The sequence below is a fragment of the Miscanthus floridulus genome, chromosome 11 (assembly GCF_019320115.1).
Source record: "Miscanthus floridulus cultivar M001 chromosome 11, ASM1932011v1, whole genome shotgun sequence".
NCBI lineage: Eukaryota > Viridiplantae > Streptophyta > Magnoliopsida > Poales > Poaceae > Miscanthus > Miscanthus floridulus.
In genome coordinates, this window is record NC_089590.1 from 533,367 (window position 1) to 556,398 (window position 23,032).

The 23,032-nt window shown below is 47.5% G+C and overlaps 1 protein-coding gene across 1 annotated transcript; it reads left to right on the forward strand.

Moving 5' to 3' along the window:
• The first annotated feature begins 10,911 nt into the window (after window positions 1–10,911).
• Window positions 10,912–18,556, forward strand: LOC136493918 (uncharacterized). Its single transcript, XM_066490042.1, has 4 exons — window positions 10,912–11,036; window positions 11,114–11,450; window positions 18,034–18,316; window positions 18,390–18,556. Exons 1-4 carry the CDS (start codon window positions 10,912–10,914, stop codon window positions 18,554–18,556), a joined length of 912 nt encoding a protein of 303 aa, XP_066346139.1.
• Window positions 18,557–23,032: the final 4,476 nt, after the last annotated feature.

The following is a 23,032-nucleotide window of genomic DNA, read 5'->3' on the forward strand; positions in this document are numbered from 1 at the left end:
ATAACCTCAAGTGCGTCGACCCGGTGCTGTGCAGCGGTCGGCCGTGTGCGAATGGCCGGGCTCTCGCTCGTGCTCCGTGCTCGGATCTGGGAGAGAGAGGGAGTAGAGGCCGTGTCGATGACGCCGTCGCCAAGCCAGAACCGCCCATGGTTCTTGCCTTGCCCCGCCCTCATGACGGCCTCTCCATCAAAGTCCTAGGTGCTCGGATCGTGGTCTGCCCCATGGAGCGACCTCGCCACCTCAGTGTACTCACTGATGCGGGAGTGGACGCTCGGGTTCGTGTATGCCTCGGGCGGGTCCTCCAAGTTGAAGGAGACGTCGGATGTCGCCTTACCCTTGTGGGCCATACACCATGCCTGGAAGTCCGAGCAAGCCTGGCGACTTTGTGACGCCAACTGCGAGAAAGACAGCACAATGATTAGAAATCAGACAGAACTGAGCATGACAATAGATAAATCAATTCGCGTACCCATGCTTGTTTGTATCCGGCGAGGTTGCGACTGCCTTGATGGTGTGCTGGACCTTGCATCAGTAAACGATGGTCCCGGGCATCCCTGTGCATCTTGAGGTACTCCTCCGTGAACCACCTGTCCACCATCATCGCCCAGCACTCGGGATACGCTTGGCACCACTAGGGAATCACCTACACGTCATCAAGTATTGGACATATAAGAAGATCAAATTAAACCAACTTAATCTCAAATCGAATCAATATTGATGTTCTTCATTTACCTCAAGGTACTGCTCCCGGGTCAGCTGCATCTCTCTTGCGTCTTTCTTGGTTTTCCTCTCTCCAAGCTTCGACCCGTAGTAGGTTACGATGGCCTGGATGCGCACCTCGTGATGCATGTCGGTGATGAGTTTTTTACAAGCTTTGGTAGTCACCTGCTCCGCCCTGGCCTCAAATCCCTCCTCGCATCTGTAATAAGTCTGCATACAAAAGCGATGTATCGATTCATTATTTCAAGAAAAGTTCAATGAATGCGACATATTGAGCAATGTTGTGCAAGGGAGACTTACCCAAAACTCTGCCTTCACCCGCGCCGCCTTGTTGGGATACTCCGCATCAGAGGCGATGACGTAGTGGTCAAACGAGTAGGCCGGCTCCGTCTTCGATGCGTATGTGACAATGCCGGGGAAGTGCTGCCTGCACAGAAGACCCAGGATGCCATTGACTAGCCGTGCGCTACCACCCGACACAACCACCCAGTTCCTGCACAAGTAATTAAGAAAAATTATTAGTTTTTTTCATCATATCATACGAAGTAGTGGTGATAACATATACAATTACTTACTTTTGTCCTTCGGGGCGAATCATTGGGCGTTGGTGAGGAAGCAAAACCTGTGGGAGGCTCGCGGGACCTTGCAAGTAGACACTCAAAGAGGAGTTGGAGGAAGCGGAACCCGTGCCTGCCGCCTCCCCCCTCCTCCTCCTCCACCTCCTCCTCCACCACCTCCTCCTCCTCCTCCTCCTCCGTCTGCCGAACCAACTCCTCGTCTGACTCGTCCACGGGCGCCACCTCCTCCTACGGCTGGCGGTCCTCCTCACGTGGCATGGGAGGAGACGGCCCCCTCCTGCGGCTAGCGGTCCTCCTCCTCCTGTTCAATCCCTCTGCCGCCCCCTCCGCCCCCTCCTGCAACCGGCGTGGTCTTTGGTAAATCGAGTCCATAGACCTATGACGGTCGCCCACCATCTTTGTTCAATCACCTGCAATAAAAAAGAAAAACAAGACGTAATTAGAAATAGGTGCAAAAATAAACAAAACATAATTACAAAAAACATAGTATTACATGTATTAGAAATATATGCAAAAATGAACAAAACATAATTACAAAAAACATAATATTACATGTATTAGAAATATATGCAAAAATGAACAAAACATAATTACAAAAAACATAATATTACATGTATTAGAAATAATCTTCATAATTGAAATTAGCTGGATCATAGGTCTCGTCATCACTATCAACATTGTCCAACTCATCAACACTATCCGAAGGAGGAATGCTGTCTTCATTGTCATTGCCGAAATGTAATCGCTCAAGCATTTGTATGTCCTTCAGATTTCACACCTCGTCTCCAGCGTCCTCGTCATCATCCCTTTCATTATCTACTTCCATTCCTATCTCTTCGGTTAAGTCTATGTCAAACCTCCCTTGTAGCCCCTCTTCTTGATAGAACTCTCCATCATATGTGTTTGGGTTGAAGTTGTAATCTTCATCGTTTGGGACAGGTAGTTTACCATGTGGCGATACCTTGTGCACAATAGACCAACCCTTAAGATGCTCGGCGTCTTTGCACGCGTATGACGTATAATAAACCTGGACGGCCTGTTGAGCCACAATGTAGATATCTTTTCCTGGATAGACGGAATCCTGTTGAATCTTGACTAGCCCAAGCTTAGGGGCCCGTCTCGTTACACCAGGATGAAACCAGTGGCATTTGAATATGACAGGAGTAAGAGGTTTGGAACCATAAAATGATAGTTCATAGATTTCTTCAATTCTTCCATAATAGTCAAGTCCATCAGTGCCGGGCGTAACAACTCCGCTGTTTGTGGTTTGTCGATTGGGCCGACTCTGCTCGTAGCTTGCTATGTGAAAACGATATCCATTCACGTCATAACCGGTAAATGACTTGACCCTAACGACACAGCCATTTGCAACCTGTCTTAACTCATCACTTATAGGCGCATCAGTTTGGGCTTTCTGTTTGAACCAACAAATGAAATCGGGGCTCCCTAGTCCCGCACCCTATGAAAGAAGGGTATCATTTTCTTATGGGGTAGGTTGCCTTGATCCATGCCAGGATTGACAAAGAAATTCCCTGTACCAACGAGAAACAAGGGGGTTGGACGACGAAACAAGGACATACGGCGAAATGAAACAAGTTCGTTTAGAACTTACCGAATGAACGGTTGCACCTCGACAAGGTTGGTCAACACATATAGCATGATACTATGCCACTCTTCATTTTTCAATTGCTTAGTGGTCGATGCACTTGCGCTTCCAAGTTGCCCTTGGAAAAGGCTGAGGTTCAATTCATTTTCTCCAGCATTGTAACGAGGGGGGTGGATTATGAACGTTAGGAAGTTTCTCAGTGTAGTATTTCTCTGTGAAGTTCGACACCTCCTCTAGAATGTATGCCTCTGCAATGGAAGCCTCAATTCTGGCTTTATTTCTACATTTTTTGCGAAGAGTCTTCAGACATCTCTCGATTGGATAGCACCAATTGTTCTGCACGAGCCCCCCCATCCATGCCTCATACGGGAGGTGTACAATCAAATGTTGCATCGACAAGAAGCAGGCGGGTGGAAAGATCTTCTCTAACTTACAGAGCAACACGGGTGCCGCTTTTTCCAAGTCATCAATGATGGTCCGAGAGAGCTCCTTGGCACAAAGCTGGTGGAATAAGTAGCTCAACTCTGCCAGCACTTGCCAGACATGCTCTGGGACATAGCCTCGAACCATCGTCAGAAGAAGCCGCTCAATCCATATGTGGTAGTCATGACTCTTGATCCCGTTGACTCGCAGAGTGCCTAAGTTAACTCCCCTCTTTAGATTCGCTGCATACCCATCAGGGAACATTAGCTTCTTGATCCATTCAAGTACTTCCCTCCTTTGGTCCTTTTTCAAGACGAAATCAGCCTTAGGCCTTCTCCAGGTCTTGCCACGACTAGGAGGTTGCATCTCTTGATTTGGTCTATCGCACAATGTTGCTAGTCTACTCTAGCCTTTGGGTTGTCCTTAGACTTTTTAGTGTCCATGAGTGTTGCCCAAAGTGCCTCGGCGACATTCTTTTTAGTGTGCATTACATCAATGTTATGTGGTAGAAGAAGGTCATCGAAATAGGGGAGCCTCGTCATGCCCGAGATATGAGTCCACATATGCTGCTCACCATATCCCACAAAACCACCTTCTTCATTGGGCACGAGAGCACCTATCTGAGCATGAACCTCGGCACCATTCATCATCCGTGGTGCAGGGTTTGTCACTTTGACGCCTTTCGTAAAGTTCTTGATGTCTTGTCTGAATGGATGGTCAAGAGGTAGGAATTGACGATGTCTATCAAATGATGAATACTTGCCACCCTTCTGCAACCAAATAAACCTCACACCTTCCTTGCATATTGGACATGGGAACTTCCCATGAACACACCAGGCGCAGAATATCCCATACGCCAAGAAGTCATGCAGGGAGTAGTGGTACCAAACGTGCATTTTGAAGGTTGTCTTTGTAGCTCGATCGTATGTCCATACCCCTTCGTCCCAAGCACGGACCAATTCATCAAACACGGGCTCCATGAACACACCCATATTACTCCCTGGGTGTCTAGGAATTATCAACGATAAGAATATGTTATGTCGTTGAAAGGAGACACCGGGGGGAGATTAAGGGGATAACAAAGATGGGCCAACATGTGTATGGGGCAGCCATCATTCCATAAGGATTGAACCCATCTGTTGCCAACGCGACATATACATTACGAGCCTCATCTGCTTTGTCACGATGTTTGTCATTAAAGCGGATCCAAGCTTCACCATCGGATGGATGTACCATCTTGTCAGGATTGTACCATTTGCCATTTTTGTGCCATGTCATCTGTTTCGCGGATTCCTCGGTCATGTATAGCCGTTGGATCCTCGGTAGGAATGAAAGGTACCATAGGATTTTCATGGGGATCGTAAGTTGCCTCTTCTGGCCATCATCAGAGTCTACCTCCAGGTACCTGGAGGATTTACACTTTGGACAAAACTTTGCATGCTTGTGTTCTTTCCTAAATAGGAGGCACCCTTTTGGACAAGCATGTATCTGCTCATACGGCATCTTAAGTGCTCGAAGGAGTTTCTGTGACTCGTACATGCTATTCGGCAGAATGTGGCCCTCCGGAAGCAAGGTGCCAATCATGGCCAACATCTTATCAAAGCCAGGTCGACTTAAGTTTAACTCAGACTTCAACCCCATTAAGCGTCCAATGGCATCCAGTTGAGACACCGTTGACCGATCGTGAAGGGGTTTCTGTGCCGAGTCCATCATATCATAGAACGCCTGTGCAGCTGCTTCCATCTCCTCCTTCTCACGTCCCTCATCGAACTGTCCTTGGTGAAAGTCATCTAACATGTCTGCTACCCCAGCATCAGCATCAAAATCCTCCACCCGTGGTCTCACCACCTCCTCTCTCATACGATGGGCTTCACCATGGTGGACCCACCGGGTGTAGTCTGGCGTAAATCCATTCTTCACAAGATGTTTACCCATTTCCACCTTGTTTACCCTTCTCCTATTTCCACATTTGCTGCAGGGACACAAAACTAGGCAATGTCCTTTAGCAGCGTTGCCAAATGCACTATTCAAGAAAGCATCGGTCTTGTTCATCCATTCCGTGGTGTAATCACTCTGACTTCTCCAGCCCGTGTACATCCACTGACGGTCATCCATCCTCTAACATATGTATCGGCGAGTAATGTAACCATCAATTGCATCTACATGGTGTTCCTACTGCCTAATAGGTGAGGATAGGTCCTAATCCCACCCGCAGATGCATAGATGAGGTTAGTTTCCATGCTCTACTCCTATCCGAGATAGAATTTCGGCAGCACCTCCCCGCTGTTCTCCAAATACACGTCCTGCCAAAGAAGAGTGTGTATCCGGAGAACAACAGGGAGGTGATGCCGAAACTCTATCTCGGACTAGAGCAGAACATGGAAACTAACCCATCTACGCATCCGTGGGCTGTCCAAAAAGCGTGGACAATCCGAAATAGATACGGTCATAGATATGCAAAGATCTGCATACCTCCAACCGTATCTCTTTCGAACGGGAGACGCCTAACTGGGTTACGTGATCTATGACAATGATACGAAAAGAGGGGTTATACCTAGGGTGGCGATGGAGTCAGGCTAGCGGGGCCGTGGCGGGTCGGTGCAGTGGCGAGACGATGCGGTGCAGGCAGACCGACACGGTGGCAAGAACTTCAACTCAACTCTGACGGGCTCTTCTCTAAAAAAATGGAACAAAATACTGTCATTTACAAAAAAAATTCGGCAGAACCTCCCCTGCACGGTGAGGTTTCCAAAACCTGCAAAAAACAACAACACGATGGCCGACAAGCACATATGGCTCAACAGAAGCCATGTAGTTTGGATATCAATCCATGCAGAAGAATATATCCAAGTAGTACCACTACTTGTACTACTACTTTCACTATTGCTACTACTACTACCATTGGTTCTTCTACTACTACCACTATTGCTACAACTACTACCATTAGTTGTACTACTACTACTACCACTACTTCTACTACTACTACCACTAATTCTACTACTAATACTACCACTAGTTGTACTAATACTACCATTAGTACAACTAATACTACTACAACTACCACTACCTCGACAATAATAAGTGAGAAGGCATACCTGACGGGCGATGGGGTAGGGGCGGGCGGCGTCGGGATCGGGCGGAGTCGTGGACGGGGTCGAGCACGGATGGCATCGGGGCGGGTGGTCCACGGGGCGCGGCCAGGGGCAGGGCAAGGCCAGAAAAAAGGCGTAGCCGGGGCGCAGGGCCAGCCAGGGTCAGGGTGGCGTGGTCGGGGGAAGGGCCAGCCGGGGGCACGGCGCGGCCTGGCGCGCGGGCAGTGGGCGGCGCGACTGGGGGAAGGGCCGGCCGGGGCACGGCGCGGCCGGCGGTAGGGCGCGAAGGCAGCGGGCGGCGTGACCAGGGGAAGGGCCGGCCGTGGGCAGGGCCGGCCGAGGGCACGGCGCGCGGGTGGCCGAGCGCGTGGGCAGCGAGGGCAAGGCGGCGCGGGCGGCTAAGCACGCGGGCGCGCAGGCAGCATGGCGGTCGGGCAGCGTGGGCGCGCGGGCGCACGGGCAGCGCGGCGGCCGGGCGGCACGGGCGCGCGGGCAGCCGGTGGCAGCGCAGGCGAGCGGGGCGGTGTGGGCGCGGCGCGGAGGCGGGGGCGGGCAGGCGTGGGCACGGGGTGGCTGGCTGTGACTGCCCGGCCGGTCAAAAACCGCTAAGTCCGTGGCTTTGTCGAGTGCCGGATCAGGGAGGCACTCGGCAAAGATTTGTTTTTTTTTGTTTTTAATTTCCTTGCCGAGTGCCCCAGATCTGGCACTCGGCAAAGATTTAATTTTTTTAAATTATTTGCCGAGCGTCTCAGATCTGACGCTCGGCAAAGAAATTTTTTTTATTTTAAAAATACTTTGCCGAGTGCCCCCTGGACGGCACTCGGCAAAGATTTATTTATTTTTATTATTTCTTTGACGAGTGCTCCTGTGGATGCACTCGGCAAAGAGGAAATTTTAAAAAAAAATTAAAACATTCTTTGCCGAAGAATGTTTTAATTTTTTTTTAAATTTCCTCTTTGCCGAGTGCATCCACAGGAGCACTCGGCAAAGAAATAATAAAAAAAATTAAATCTTTGCCGAGTGCCGTCTAGGGGGCACTCGGCAAAGTATTTTAAAAATAAAAAAAATTTCTTTGCCGAGCGCCAGATCTGAGACGCTCGGCAAAGAATTTAAAAAAAAATTTAAATCTTTGCCGAGTGCTAGATCTGGGGCACTCGGCAAAGAAATTAAAAACAAAAAAAACAAATCTTTGCCGAGTGCCTAACCGCAGGCGCTCGACAAAGAAGGCCATGACAGGACGCCATTTCATGGGCAGCCTATGCCGAGTGTAGAGATTTTGCCGAGAGTCTAGCCCTCGGCAAAGAAGTCCTTTGCCGAGTGCCCGTGTTTGCCGAGTTGCCAGCACTTGGCAAAGAAATCTTTGCCAAGTGCAATTCTTTGCCGAGTGCAGCACTTGGCAAAGAAGGTCTTTGCCGAGTGCTCGATTTTTGACACTCGGCAAAGAATTTTGCACTCGGCAAAGTCTCTATTTCCAGTAGTGAGGGTGCGTAAACTCGTTCGTTATGGTAGTAAAAGTAGAACACCAGAAAGTTACGTGTATAAGGGCAACTCCAACCAGCCCCCTATCTGTCGACAGAATATCATCGACAGTTCTCCGAGGGGTATCCCACGAAGGTAGATTGATCGATAGAGAAGCGTGTGATCAAGAACAAGAAGGCAACAGAGACACACGAGTTAGACAGGTTCAGGCCATCAGTATGACATAATACCCTACTCCTGTGGTTTGTATTAGCTATCGTATGATATTGCGTGTGTTTGGAGGGGGTCCTTGCCCGTCTTATATAGTCCGAAGGGCAGGGTTACAAGTCGGTTAGATCTGATTAATAATCGGAAAGTAATAACAAATTATAGGAATCTTGGGATCATACGTATCCTAATAGATCTCGTAATATCTTCATAATATCTTCCTAGTGTCTTGTGGGAGGCGTCGAGCAGAGTCGTGCCCTGCAAGGCTTCATCTTGTGGGCTGGGCCGCCCCTGGGGGCGCAGCCCATGTGGTCTATCGTGGGTATCCAGGGTCGTACCCCCCACAGCTAGTCCCCGAGCGCCTTGTACCCGTTGTGCAATGCCATTTTGAGCTTGTCCGAGTAGGTGCGAACGAAGCCGAACTGTCAAACTCATAGTCCGACCACCGTGATGAGTTACCGAGCAGTTGTGAGCAGTTGTCGAGCAGCATGAACCATCGCCGAGCAGTGTGAACCATAGCTGAGCAATATAACCCAAGTACGGCTTGCGATAAGGGTGTAAGGAGCTCAAGTTTAGAATCGAAAAATTCTTCACAGTGGACCAAGTGTGCCCACTTAGAGTCCGATCACAAGAAAAGGAGATAGTCTTCTTTAGCTTCAAGAGACGCGGAGTCTTCTAGAATAAAGCAAACACATTCACCGCGAGGTGAAGTGTGCCCACTTAGTCCCCGAGCCTAATAGTAGATGACATAGTCATGTGGTGCCAGGGTCCAAAGTAGAAGAAAAGTAGAAGACCAGCCGAGCAGGCAGTCAGTCCCCGGGCGTAGCCCCAAAAAGCACATTCACCACAAGGTAAAGTGTGCCCACTTAGTCCCTGAGCCTAACAGTAGGTGACATGGTCACGTGGTGTCAGGGTCAAAAACAGTAGTAAACTTGGAGAAAACAGAATCGCGGAGAAAACACCGGAGTAATGGCTGTACAATAGTGGTTACTGAGCCTCAATAAATGGCGGCGAAGTAGACGAATTTTCAGCGAGTAATAACCAATTGCGACGATAAATGGGCGATACGAGCTGCGGTTGCGCGAAAGCCCAGGTATCGGCCCATTAAACCACTTTGGAGTATTCAGAAAGGCGCAAATCGCAGGAACAGTTTCCTAAAAACCCTTGAACACGAAACAATGGAGGGAGTGCTTTATAACTATGCCACCGCACCCCACGCTCCCACCTTTGCCACTTTGCCATTTCATCTTCCTCCTCAGCTCTTGTTCTTCCCTATTCACATCCACACGCGCATCCACCACCAATCTTGAACCAGATCTAAGAAATGGCACCAAAGAAGGGAGCTGTGAAGCCAAAGAAGGCGGTCACCGGAGCCAGCCATGATGAGGAATGGATGCTGTCAAAGATGGGGGAGGCAAAGCTCAACAGGATGGTGGCGGCGGGCATTCTTCCAGACCTCATCACCGCCGGATGGCAGCCAGCCAACGGTGAGCCCTTCTTGATGACTAACACTGATGAAGCTATAGTGTTTGAGGATTATTTCTAGCATGGGTTGGGGTTCCCTGTTCATCCTTTCCTACGGGATCTTCTAGAGTTCTGGACAATTAGTCTGTGCAATCTCCACCCAAACACCATATTGCACATCTTGGTCTTTATCCATTTCTGTGAGACGTATCTGGGGGTTATGCCGCACTTCAACTTCTTCAGACACCTATTCTGGTTGAAGAAGAAGGGCGACGGTGGTTCCCAGGTGGTCGGCGGCGTATATCTGTAGCTCTAGGATGGGATGGCCAATGAGTACATTAATGTACCACTAAACACTTCTATGAAAGGGTGGAACTCTAGGTGGTTCTACATGAAGCAGAGCCACCCTGCAATCCGCTGCGACGTCCATCACATCCCGGAGAGCCAGAAGAGCAGGTTGGAGAAACCAAACAACACTGACATGGAGCAGGCGAGGGAGCTCCTCGGCTTGATTAAAGGTGTGGAGATTAACGGCAAACTGGTGGCGATAAGCTTTATAGTGTGCTGCATCTAGCCCTGCAAGGAGAGGGCCCACCCGGGCTTTGACTTCAAGGGTGATGACGATGGGACCCAGGAGAGGACGAAGCGACTGACGAGGAAAGATGTGCTAGAGAGGGCCGTAGAGCTATTCGCTACCAACACCTCATTCAGCATGTTAAGGCAAACGAGGGCCTTCAACTGTACAAATCTGCCTCCTCATGTAACCATCTTGATTGTTTTGCTCATGCTGCTTTGTATCCATGATTGTTGTCGAGCAGTGAACTAATTCACTTATGTAAAGATCCATTTGCAGGAAAGAGCAATGTACTTCTCAAGTGTGTCGAGGGGTGATTGGCCAAAGGGAGTAGACGCCTGACCATCAGCTCGGCCTGAGGAAGATGCGTCTAGTGCCTCGTCAGGGTCTGGAGGCATAGATACTGGTCGGACGGAGAGTTCTCCCCTGTTGTCGGAGAAGGTTCGGGGGAAGAGGGCAGCGTTAGATGAGCCAGCCCGAAAGAAGAGAAAGACAGCGGTCGTCGCTCCCCTCAAACCAAGCGGCATTTCACATGGCGATGACTAGACCACTTGAACGTGAAGGACCGCGGTGTTCAAGTGGTCTGATGACGATGAAATTTTGGTTGCTCCTCCACTGAGCACTGAAGCACCTCCGCGCAACACGCGTGTGGAGGTACAATCAAAGAGAGGCAAAGAAGTCCTCGAGCAGTGGGCGAGGGCAGTCCCCATGCAACATGCGATGGGAGTCCTTGAGCAGTAGGAGGAGGAAGTCCTAGAGTGGCGGGCAATGCAGAGGCCAACGGTGGAGGAGGCGGGACCTCCGCCCCAGAACACGGGAGCCGACCCCACGATCACGCCTGGGGGCTCGAGTATGAAGCGTCGGTTCAAGAAATTGTACCGGCAGACCAAGTCGTAAGTACCATTGCCTTGGAGTTACTTTGCTGTCGTTCCTTAGCTTATTTAGCGCTTGACAAACTGATCTGATGTAGTGCAAAGCGTGCAGAGGATCTGACCCTGCCAGTCCAGACTATTGAACAACCGAGGGCTAATCCTAGGGTGGAGGCAACACCGGCGGCTCCTGTCCTAGAGTCCCCAAGTGCTCAGCAGCCAGAGGAGGAGTCAACCGCCGCTGTTGGCGAACTTGGCGATGACGAACGGGTGGTGTTAACAATGGACGGGTCGGCGGCTATGCCCGAGGCAACGGCGGGAACCGTCGGGCCTTCGGGAGCAGAGGCTAGAGTTACCGATGATGCGCCGGAGTCTAGGGCAGTGAAACCGGTGGCACCCAAGGACCAAACGGTGCCCCCTGAGGCACCGCAAGGCATGGTTGGACCCGCTGTCTGGCCATGGAGCCCCCCGGTGGTGCCTTGAGCTATGGTGGAAGAGGACGAGGTGGAAGAGATCGAGCATGCTAAACCTCGACCCCAATCTATCCAAATCCTCCACAAGCGCGATGACGAGGTGGTGGTTATCGAGGAGGAAGACACCACCAGGGTGTAAGGAAAATGGACCCTTGGCCCATTTACTTTGGATTTTGGTGTTTGATGACCAACACAACCAAATTGGACTAATGAATTTGCAAGTGTTTATTTTGTAGTTCAATAGGGTGCAAGACGTGACTTGGACGAAGGCAATGTGATGATCCAATGATCAACACCTCAAGCAAGACCTTAGGAGCACAAGAGAAGACCCAAGAGATCAAGCAAAGTCCAAGCATGAAGATTGGAACCAAGCCATACGCAAGATTGCGAAGAAATGAGCTCACTGTGGTGACCGGATGCTGGACCGGATGCTGGACAAGCGACCAGACACTGCAACCAGACGCTAGGCAAGTGGCTCGGCAGACAGGCGACCGGGCACTAGACCGGACGCTGGCAGCAACTGACTGGACGTAGGACAGCAGCGTCTGATCGAGTACAAAGAGGTTCCAGAGCGGCAAATCTGCGACCGGACGCGTTCGGTGGTAGGCGTCCGGACGCTGGCCAGTGTCCAATCAGTATATTGCCGGCTCAATGGTCAGGACGACCGGACGTGTCCGGTCAGGATGATTCAGCGTCCGGTCAGTAGCAGAATTACGGGAGTTTGACCCCAACGGCTACTTTCTCAGTGGGGCTTATAAATATAACCCCAACTGGCCATTTGAGTTGTGTGGAGCTGAGGAAACATACCAAGGGTGTTGATACACCATTTTAGTGATCTCCACATGCATAGTGCTTAGTGTTTTATTAGGTGATTAGCATAAGTGCTTTGCGAAGTGCTTAGGTTGATTAGACCACCGCTTATGTGCTTGCTCTAGGTTTATGCCTAGTGTTTAGTGAGGTTTGCATACCTCTTGCCACCCCATGCTTGCGAGCACAAGTGTTGTACATCGGAGGGGCTTGAAGTCTTGAGAGATCACACCAACCGTGTTTGTGGTGTGGCCGCCACCGTGTACCGGAGGGAACAAGGCCCACGGCGTTTCGGCCGAAAGCTTGATAGTGAAGACGGCGGGGAGCATCCGGGAGAGGCTTGCCGAGAGGCACATCGGAGACCCACTTGCGTGTGGGGAAGGCCTAAGGCTATCCACGGAGTTACCCGACTGGGAGCTTGGCCCTTGCGAGGGATTCCTTGCGAGGGGCTCCAACAAGGACTAGGGGGAAGCTTGCGCGCTTCTCGATACCTCGGTAAAAATACCAAAGTCGTCGATGGGAGTTTGCATATCTCTACCTTGCTCTTTAGCTTCCGCATTTACTTTAATTGTATTACTCCTTTTTGCGGTAGAGATAGCAACACACTAGCAAAACCATAGTTGCACATTTAGATAGTTTATCTTTTACATAAGTTTTGCTAAGACTAGAAAAAGAGGCCATAGTTTAGAGTTAGAATTTTAAGTTACCTAATTCACCCCCCCCTCTTAGGCATCATGGTCCCTTCAATTGGTATCAGAGCCGGTTGGCTCATATTTGGACCTTTGGCTTAACCGTCGTTGAGCTGACGCTATTGTAGAGTGGTTGGGATGGATACCGCTAGGCCTCCACAATTTGATGGCACTAACTTCCTTTACTATAAAGCAAGAATGGCTTGCCACCTTGAGGCGGTTGATTTAGGTGTATGGAGAGTCACTCGTGATGGGATGAAACCCATTAAGAATCTTGAAAAGCCCACAAAGAGTGATAAAAAAGAAATGCATTTCAATGCTAGAGCTAAGAATTGCTTATTTGAATCTTTTAGCATGGATGTGTTTAACCAAGTGTTCACTTTAAATATGGCACATGAAATTTAGTTAAAACTCCAAGAGCTCTATGATGGCACAAGCAATGTTCGTGAGCAAAAACATTGTCTAGCAAAGCAAAACTATGATTCCTTTACTATGAATGATGATGAGCTTGTTCATGATATGTATTTTCGTTTGAATCTAATTATCAATGAGCTCCATTCTATAGGATTATTAAAGCTAGATGATGCGAACATCATGAGGAAGATCATCTCCGTGCTACCACAAAAGAAATATGCAAGCATCATCACCATCCTTCACAACATGGAGGACTTGAGCAATATGACCCCGGGCATAGCCATTGGCAAGTTAGTGGCATTTGAAATGTCACATAAGATGGGGCAAGAAGAAGCTTCTTCATCAAGCAAAGGCAAAGCTCTCGCTTGTAGCGAGAAGAAAAAGATGAAGGGCAAGAAAGTTGAGTCAAGCCCAAGCTCAAGCTCCTCAAGTGAAGAAGAAGATGAGGATGATGATGATGATGAACAAGAATCAAGTGATGATGATCAATCTTCCTCCTCCACCTCTGACCTTGATGAAGAATCAATCAAACTTATCAAAAAGGTGGAGAAGATGATCGTAAGGCTCAATGTCAAGGGTGTGCCCATCCAAATTCAAGACCTCGTTTTCACTAATCAAAGAGATGAGCAAAGAAAGAAAGGATGCTATGGATGCGGCGAGTTGGGGCACTTTGTGGAAGTTTGTCCAAACAAGCCCACACCCAAGGCAAAGAAGAAGGCATGCAAGAACAAAGCCCTCACATCAATAAGGTCATGGGATGATTCCTCAAGTGAAGAAGATCATCACAAGAGGCGAGGGCGCAAGCACTCATCATCAAGCTCTTCTCGTGTATGCCTTATGGCATGAGGTAATGAAAGCTCATCCTCTAGTGAGAGCGATAGTGATGATGATTTGCCTTCTTATAATACAATTGTGCTACAAAATCTTAAATATGCTAAAGTTTGCACTAGTCAACAAAAGAAGCTCAAAAATTTAAAAGAAGACCTAGGTAGTTCACAAGAAGCATACAAAAATTTGCTTGAACAATATGAAAACTTTGCAAATCTCAATGTTGAACTATCTACTAAAATTGAGCACCTTGATGCTAGTGCAACAACAAATGCATGCACAATCAATGATGAGCAACTTTTAAAGAAAAATGAAAAATTAAAAGAAAAGTTAGCTAGCTCACAAGAAGCATATAATAGTTTGCTTGCTAAAATGGAAACCATGTGCAAACATTGTGATGAGCTAACTAATAAAGTTGCTAATCTTGAAGCCGTTAGCACAAACCCCACCAAGGCATCTAAAAAGAAAAGTTCTATCTTTAACATGTCAAAAAGGGATGCCTCTACTTCTTATAATGATTTATGTTTAGACTCACCTTTGTGCAACCAAGTTTGTGTTGAGAAAGTTATTGTAGATACATGCACATAAGAGGTTGCAAAGGAGAATGAGCAACTCAAGCAAGAAGTAGCTCGCCTCACCAAGGACTTGACTCAAGTAAAAGGCAAGGCGAAGCAAACCCAATTTCATCAAGATAACACCATCAAGGGAGTGAAGAAGCTTGATGAAGGACAAACTGTGGTTTGTTACGTGTGCCACAAGGAAGGTCACAAGTCCTATGAGTGCAAGATGAAGAATGGGGGAGGAGCAAAGAAGAAGGAGAAAAAGAAAACAAGCAAACTCTCCAACACCTACACCAACAAGGTGGACAAGAAGGCCTCCACACCTTATCTCTTGAAGAAGAAGAAAAATGACAAGGTGGTGGCCATCAAGGTGAACAAGCAAGCCAACAATGGGGTCAAACACTTTTGGGTGCCAAAGGAAATAATTTTAAACATGAAGAGCACCAAGAAGGTTTGGATCCCGAAAGAGAAGTGAGAAATCTATCGGACTTTGGGGAATTTGGAGACTTGGCAAAGTTTGGGTGCATTTCATGGGGTGCATCATGATGGACAAAGTCATTGCCAAAGTAAGTTAGTAAATACAATGGACCCAAATTCCCCTTCCCATGTTAGGTAACTAGATGTCATTACTTTCAAATAGTATTCATTTCAATTGGCTTTGTCTCTCAATTGGTATACTCTTATAGCATCTAGTTATCTTTCATGCCTAATGTTTGCATTTACATGCTTAAATATTTTGTCATGCACTCAAAAGGTATATCATATGGTAGGCTTGCTCGGTTTCATTATCAACCCTTGGAGCAAACCTACATGGTTTAAAATTGTTCAGGAGCACAGCACATAGCTTGTTTTACAATTAATTATCTAATATGTGCCAAAGTCCAATTGTAGATAATCTCTCCCAAATATCATCTTTCAAAGTGGTATTTTGATACTTAAATCAATGTGCACAAATTTTACAAGTATTCAACACTTGTGTGCATAAATTTAGGGGGAGCTTAATCTACAACTTAGATGCTTTGAGACTAACACTTGTTCAAATGGTATCAATTTTTTCAAACCTATCGCATGTGTAGTAGTCTCATTGTAAGGAAATTGGAGTCCCCGGAGTTAAGCATCTTTCTTCAATTGGCATCATCATGTTGATTTCATTTCATATTTATATGCTTTCTCTATGCTTTATATAGATTAAACTCTCTTGTACAATAAATTGCTAATTATGCATATGCTTTGCTTTCTACCATATGTATGCATATATTTAGGGGGAGCTTAGTCTATATAATGTGAGATTCAAATCTTGTGATCCATTTCACTTTATACACAAAGGATCATGAAATTTGACCCTCCCTTGTGCTACTAATGTTTTCCTTTTCGGTGTTTGATGCCAAAGGGGGAGAATTTGAAGGACCAAAGACAAGCATTTAGTTACAAATAGTAATGGTCTGAGAAAGGGAGGAAAGTGAATTATGGATTAGTCTAAGTAATGGGAGATTTTTTTTAGAAAGCTAGTCTTTAATCCATAATATCACATGGGGACATTTGCAAGGGCAAGACAAGCTTTTAAGTAAAGTTTCAATTGGTATCTATCTATTAGTATCCTATCTATTAGTATCATATAACCTTGTCCTTTGCATTGCATCCTAGCAAGTAGATAGTTTTTATCTTCCAAATTCTTATTATTTGCTTGCTTTGGTCGTGTTGGCATCAATCACCAAAAAGGGGGAGATTGTAAGGAAAATGGACCCTTGGCCCATTTACTTTGGATTTTGGTGTTTGATGACCAACACAACCAAATTGGACTAATAAATTTGCAAGTGTTTGTTTTGTAGTTCAATAGGGTGCAAGACGTAACTTGGATGAAGGCGACGTGATGATCCGATGATCAACACCTCAAGCAAGACCTTAGGAGCACAAGAGAAGACCCAAGAGATCAAGCAAAGTCCAAGCATGAAGATTGGAACCAAGCCGTATGCAAGATCGCGAAGAAATGAGCTCACTGTGGTGACCGGATGCTGGACCGAACGCTGGACAAGCATCCGGACGCTGTGACCGGACACTAGGCAAGTGGCTCGGCAGACAGGCGACCGGACACTAGACCGGACACTGGTGGCAACTGACTGGACGCAGGATAGCAGCGTCCGATCGAGTACAGAGAGGTTCTAGAGCAGCAAATCTATGACCGGACGCTGGCCAGCGTCCGTTCAGTATATTGCCGGCTCAATGGCCGGGACGATCGGACGCGTCCGGTTAGGACGATTCAGCGTCCAATCAGTAGCAGAATTGCAGGAGTTTGACCCCAACGACTACTTTCTCAGTGGGGCTTATAAATACAACCCCCAACTGGCCATTTTAGTTGTGTGGAGCTGAGGAAACATACCAAGGGTGTTGATACACCATTTTAGTGATCTCCACATGCATAGTGCTTAGTGTTTTATTAGGTGATTAGCATAAGTGCTTTGCGAAGTGCTTAGGTTGATTAGACCACCGCTTATGCGCTTGCTCTAGGTTTATGCCTAGTGTTTAGTGAGGTTTGCATACCTCTTGCCACCCCGTGCTTGCGAGCACAAGTTTTGTACATCGGAGGGGCTTGAAGTCTTGCGAGATCACACCAACCGCGTTTGTGGTGTGGCCACCACCGTGAACCGGAGGGAACAAGGCCCGTGGTGTTTTGGCCGGAAGCTTGATAGTGAAGATAGCGGGGAGCATCCGGGAGAGGCTTGCCGAGAGGCATATCGGAGACCCACTTGCGCGTGGGGAAGGCCTAAGGCTATCCACGGAGTTACCCGACCAGGAGCTTGGCCCTTGCGAGGGATTCCTTGCGAGGGGCTCCAATGAGGACTAGGGGGAAGCTTGCGTGCTTCTTGATACCTTGGTAAAAATACTGAAGTCATCGACGAGAGTTTGCAAATCTCTACCTTGCTCTTTAGCTTCCGCATTTACTTTAATTGTATTACTCCTTTTTGCGGTAGAGATAGCAACACACTAGCAAAACCATAGTTGCACATTTAGATAGTTTATCTTTTGCATAGGTTTTGCTAAGGCTAGAAAAAGAGGCCATAGTTTAGAGTAAGAATTTTAAGTTGCCTAATTCACCCCCCTCTTAGGCGTCACGGTCCCTTCACAGGGAAATGAGAAGATCGAAGACCGCCCTTGCTGAAGTGATGAAACAAATTGAGGTCAGTACTACATCTGTAATGCTCGTCTATGATGTTGGAGATCGGAGTATGTCATTATCATTGTGCATTTGCAGGGGATAACTCGGAATGCTGAGCAGCGGCACCAGCTGATAAAGAGGATGGAGCCCCTCACCGAGGAGAACGAAAAACTCAGAGAGGCGATGAACCTTATGGAGAGAAACATCCAGAGGGCCTTGCGCGAGCAAGACCTTGCTGAGTCCAACGTGTGGGACCTAGAATACCAGAAGGGGGTCCTGTCCGAGCAGCTGCGGTGCAAGTCCGAAGAGCTGGCGAGTGCCTCCATGCAACTGGAACAGAAATTCGAGCAGCTCAGAAGTGTATCCGAGCAAAAAACAGGTACAGTATATCGGCGAATGTGCTTTGTATTGCTAAACAGCCATATTTTTTGTAATGACTGTTGTGCTTGTAGAGCAAGACGTGGAGCTCGGCCAGCTATGCCAGGCCCTCGAACATCTTCAAGAGGAGAAGGCGAAGGAGACAGGGCGAGCAGACAAACTGGCCGAGGAACTGAATGGTGAGTACTTCCTGGTTAGAGTTACTGCTGAAGTAGTTTCCTTGCTTGATGGAACCTTGTAATGCTTACAGACTACCATTGGAGGGTCAAGGCAGAGTTCGATGTGTTGGAGCAGGATGCCCGGACCTAGAGGGACAAGTTTGACGCCGTAGTTGCCAGAGTCAAACCAGTGCTCGACTGCGTTGACCTGGAGGTGGCTCCTCAGCCCGACGGTAGGCCGCCGTGCCCAGACATCATCATCGAAAGGTGCAAGATGGCGTGGGAGAGCTTTAAGAGCTTCAACCGTGATGTCGTTGTTACTGCCATTACTCATGCCCTTGCAGTGGTTTGGTCCCACTATCAATCCATTGACCTTTAGGCGATAGGGGCCAAATTCACCGAAGGGATGGGCGAGGTGGAGACCTAGAAGCTAGAGGATGAGGTGGAGGACACGGCGAAAAAACTGGCCGGCGACATCGACCTGTTTGGTGAGACGGACGGTGATGGCGAAGCTCGGTGATCTTCTTGGAGATTATCATCTGTAACATCTGGACAGTGTAGTTAGAACGCGTGAAAGCGCAAAAAACATTTATGTATGTGTATAAATGTTATAAGGTGCATGTGTATGCAGTTTGCTGGTATTTCGGTGAAAAAATCTTCATAGTTTTAACCATAACGCAATTATACATAGTATAAGTAGCGTCCGAGCAGTTAGTTCGCTACTGAACCCTATGGCATTGGCTAGCCCATAGTCCATAACGTCGAGCGTGGATCCCATGCACGTGTAGGAGGAACAGGCATGACCAAGGAACCACGGCCGACCACCCATAACGCAGAGCACGGAGCCCGTGGCACCTGTTGTTGATGCAAAAGTGGATCTGCAAACACAAAGGGCTAATACCCGAATCGATATCCAAAGCGTGCCAGTCGATTTGACCTGCTAATCGACAAGGATGGAGATACGAACACTTTAGTCCTGACAACAGCGATACGCCCGGAAGTCACGGCCAAGAGGTGCTCACGCGGAACTCAAGAATCGCCGAAGATCGCACTGAAACGATGCAGCTCGCCGAATCAATGAGAACTCGTAAAAAAGGAAAAATATGCAAATTGACGAAGTCGCCGAAAAGTAAGTAGATGCGAATAGGAGTAAAAATTGGTTTTTATATTGATTGATATATCTATTACATTGCCCCTTACTCCATATTTATACCCTGATCTAAAGAGATACAACCAAACACAACTAGGACACCAATCCCATATCTAAGGAAACACGTGACTCTTACATGAATCATACCCTAACAAATATAGAAAAGGAAATCAACTCCTATCTATTTCCCTGTCCGCCTCAATTACGATGGAAATCTCACCGTCCTCCTTCCCATCGGCATACTCCCTATTTCATCGGCAGTAGTCTTCAAGCCTCCCTTCATCGGCATACTCCATGTTTCATCGGCAGTAGTCCTCAAGCCTCCCTTCATCGGCATCGACAATAACACCTCCAACCTCATCGGCAACGCCCGAGTCCAAATCAACCTTTCCATCGACCATCACCAGCTATCGGCAACCATCTTTACAACTGGCTTTCATCGGCTATCAAAGTATTCAATAACTTTCCCCTTGCCGATTAGTCCACTCCGATTATTTTGACACGTGCAAAAAACGGTGTCAACACATGCCCCCCAATTTCGGAGTATAAAACCATTAATGCTCCGAAATTTACTCCAGATAACGCTTGCCTTTGCCCGATTACCGTAACTCATTCTCCAAGCCAAAACTTGATTTGTTATCAAATCCAATCAAATCTAATCTTGATTCACGCACTTCAGTAAATATCGCACAATCGCCAACCACTCTTGCCTTGATTATGGTTAAGATACCGAAACAATAACCCATCGGCAAGATCTTAACATGATAATGCTGCCATTTTCAGAATTAAAATATCATGTATCGATATCCCTTCCAAGTCATGATTACTTGTCATCAACTCATCTGTACAATCCCCTGATTATCGCTGCGAACAGTTACCATATCCCTCTGAACCGCCTTGACCTATATGCGCGCGACATAGAGATAAGTCCAAAATACCCTTATTCTGGGCGGCTTATAAATAGATTTCTCCGGAACCCTCATTTTCTATCTTCAGCCTCCAATCCTTGGCATTCTCTCTCTCCGGCGGCGACTCCGACGAACAACCGCGCGACCTCAACCAACAAGAACCCTTCTCCGGCGCTAACTTCAAGTTTCCGGCTCGTACCTCCACCTTCCTCAAGACAATGGCCATCAACTTCGACGTCCCCGCGGTTCGCTCCACTTCCATTACCTTTTACTTTGATCTTTTTGCAAATTCATTCAGTTGGTGATTTTTCCTTTCTTCTGTCTTCTGGATTCCATAACCTTAGGAACTGCGCAACAAATTAATTATCCCAACCGATCAGCCGCACGTCCAATGCCTTGGACCAATGGGCAACCCAGATCCAACCGATCTGATCAATGCAGAGGTTAACAGAATCCCCTTTAGAGCTCAAAATTTCTCTCTGAATTTGTGGAAAGACACATTCCGATCTTGGCCCAAAACCACCAAAGGGTGGAAAGATTGGTACTTGAGGGTTAATAGATCGATGCAAGTATACTGGGCAGAACGAAGGTTAGACCAATGCATTAGGCTCTCTATTGCCGATATGCAGAAAAATGAATCAATGATAATTGCAGCTGCTTATTTCTGGTCAGACACGACCAATACTTTTATGTTTGGACATGGCCCAGCTACTCCTACCCTTGCCGATATCCACATGCTTACTGGCTTGGACATCTCAACTGCCGATGAAGGCTCCATCTATGGTAGAAAGTCTGAATATAGGGTGAATACCCGCAACATCGGCGGTTGGACAGGATATATTCAAGAATACCAGAAAACCGGGACACTTAGCCAGAGGGAACATGCCACATTCCTGAATATGTGGTTAGAAAAATTTATCTTCTGTGGTCGATCAGTAGGACCAACCAACGCCTTCCTCCCTGCAGCTGAACTTTTGGCTAATGGCGTAAGGTTTCCTCTTGGCCGATACCTTCTGAGCTCCACTTATCATCTTCTTCATCAAGTGTCTCAGAAACTTTTGCTTGGCGAACCCATCGGCAACCTGGGAGGCCCGTGGTGGTTTATCAACATGTGGCTGAATGCCCATATGCACAAACGTTTGCAATGGGACTTTTTTGCTCAACAATTCCCACGAGAAATTGCTGAAGACTATGTGCTTGGGGATGATGAATCGGCAACACGCTCACCCCTCAATTTTGGTGAAGCCATAATTGTCCTTCCTGGAATAGAAGCCAACGAAGACCAAATCGGCAGATTCTTTCAAAGCTTCTACAATGGTCTTTCTCGTGATCATAGGGCCTGGGTGCCTTATATTGACGAAGAAAACAGATTCCCCCTTCTTTTCAACTTTGCCGATGACACTCTGAATCAAGATAATGAGCTCATGATGGCTATCATCACTCCCAGGGCGATTCCAGTAAACACATTCGGCAGCGGGAAAAACACCAATATTACATATGAATTTTACAACCCATCGGCAGTATCCCGCCAATTGGCTTTTGGGCAACTGCCAATCAAACTCTGCTTTGCCGATGTGATCAAACCCAGGGAAACAATCACCTGTGGAACAGATTGGAACAAGGTAGTACAACTCTCCCCCGATGCCGATACTACAGATGTTGATATATCCACCTGGACACCAATATCTTTCATCACCGAGTCATACAAGCAATGGTGGCGAGAGTGGAAAGAACAACTGTTCGCAACTTCTGCTCACACATATCGGCACATGATCGACCCTGAATATGCCATCCCTGACGACGCGGTAAGTTTCCTTTAACTCCCTTCTGCTTTTCCCTTCATATATCAGTAACTGATTCTCTTGTAACAGGTTAACAACCCAGCACCATCGGTGAGCAAAAGTGGGAAACCCTTCAATCTCCGGCCTGTTTCCCCAACATCGCCGATCGGCTACAACGCTCCCACCTTAGCCGCTTTGACCCACCAGAAGATTCGTACCAAGACCATCACTTCTAAGTCCAAATTGGCTACATCCAGGGCTACTCCATCGGCCGCTGCTACAACCTTGGTCAAAGCATTTAAGGTAACAACCTTGTTTATTTTCACTTATGCCGATCACAAACTATATTAACCTTAATCATCAGGGGGTAAGAGCTGCTACTGGATCGTCATCGGCAATTCCGCCGATATCAAGCACCACTTCTTTCGATGAACCTTCAGAGGTAGCTTCTTGACTTTACATTTTAGCTGTTAAATATCATATCTTACACTTGTTTTGCAGCAACAATTGGGTACATCGGCAAACGTACCAGATGTCCAAGCTTCACAACCAACAAGTGTCGATGCCCCCCAGCCAATCGTTGCCGATGCCCAAGCAAAGCGCAAAGCTTTAACAGATACTGAAGCACAGCCAAAACGACAAAGGTCTATGCCGATCCCTACATCTGCCCCAATATCATCGGTCATCATACCTCAAGAGCCCACCACCGATGAAGTCACA

Excerpts from the sequence above, each read along its gene's own strand:
- LOC136493918 (XM_066490042.1), top strand. The coding sequence starts at position 10,912 with ATGCAGAGGCCAACGGTGGAGGAGGCGGGACCTCCGCCCCAGAACACG. Across the intron at positions 11,037-11,113 it reads TTGTACCGGCAGACCAAGTC|TGCAAAGCGTGCAGAGGATC; the intron begins GTAAGTACCATT and ends GATCTGATGTAG. Across the intron at positions 18,317-18,389 it reads TGTATCCGAGCAAAAAACAG|AGCAAGACGTGGAGCTCGGC; the intron begins GTACAGTATATC and ends TTGTGCTTGTAG.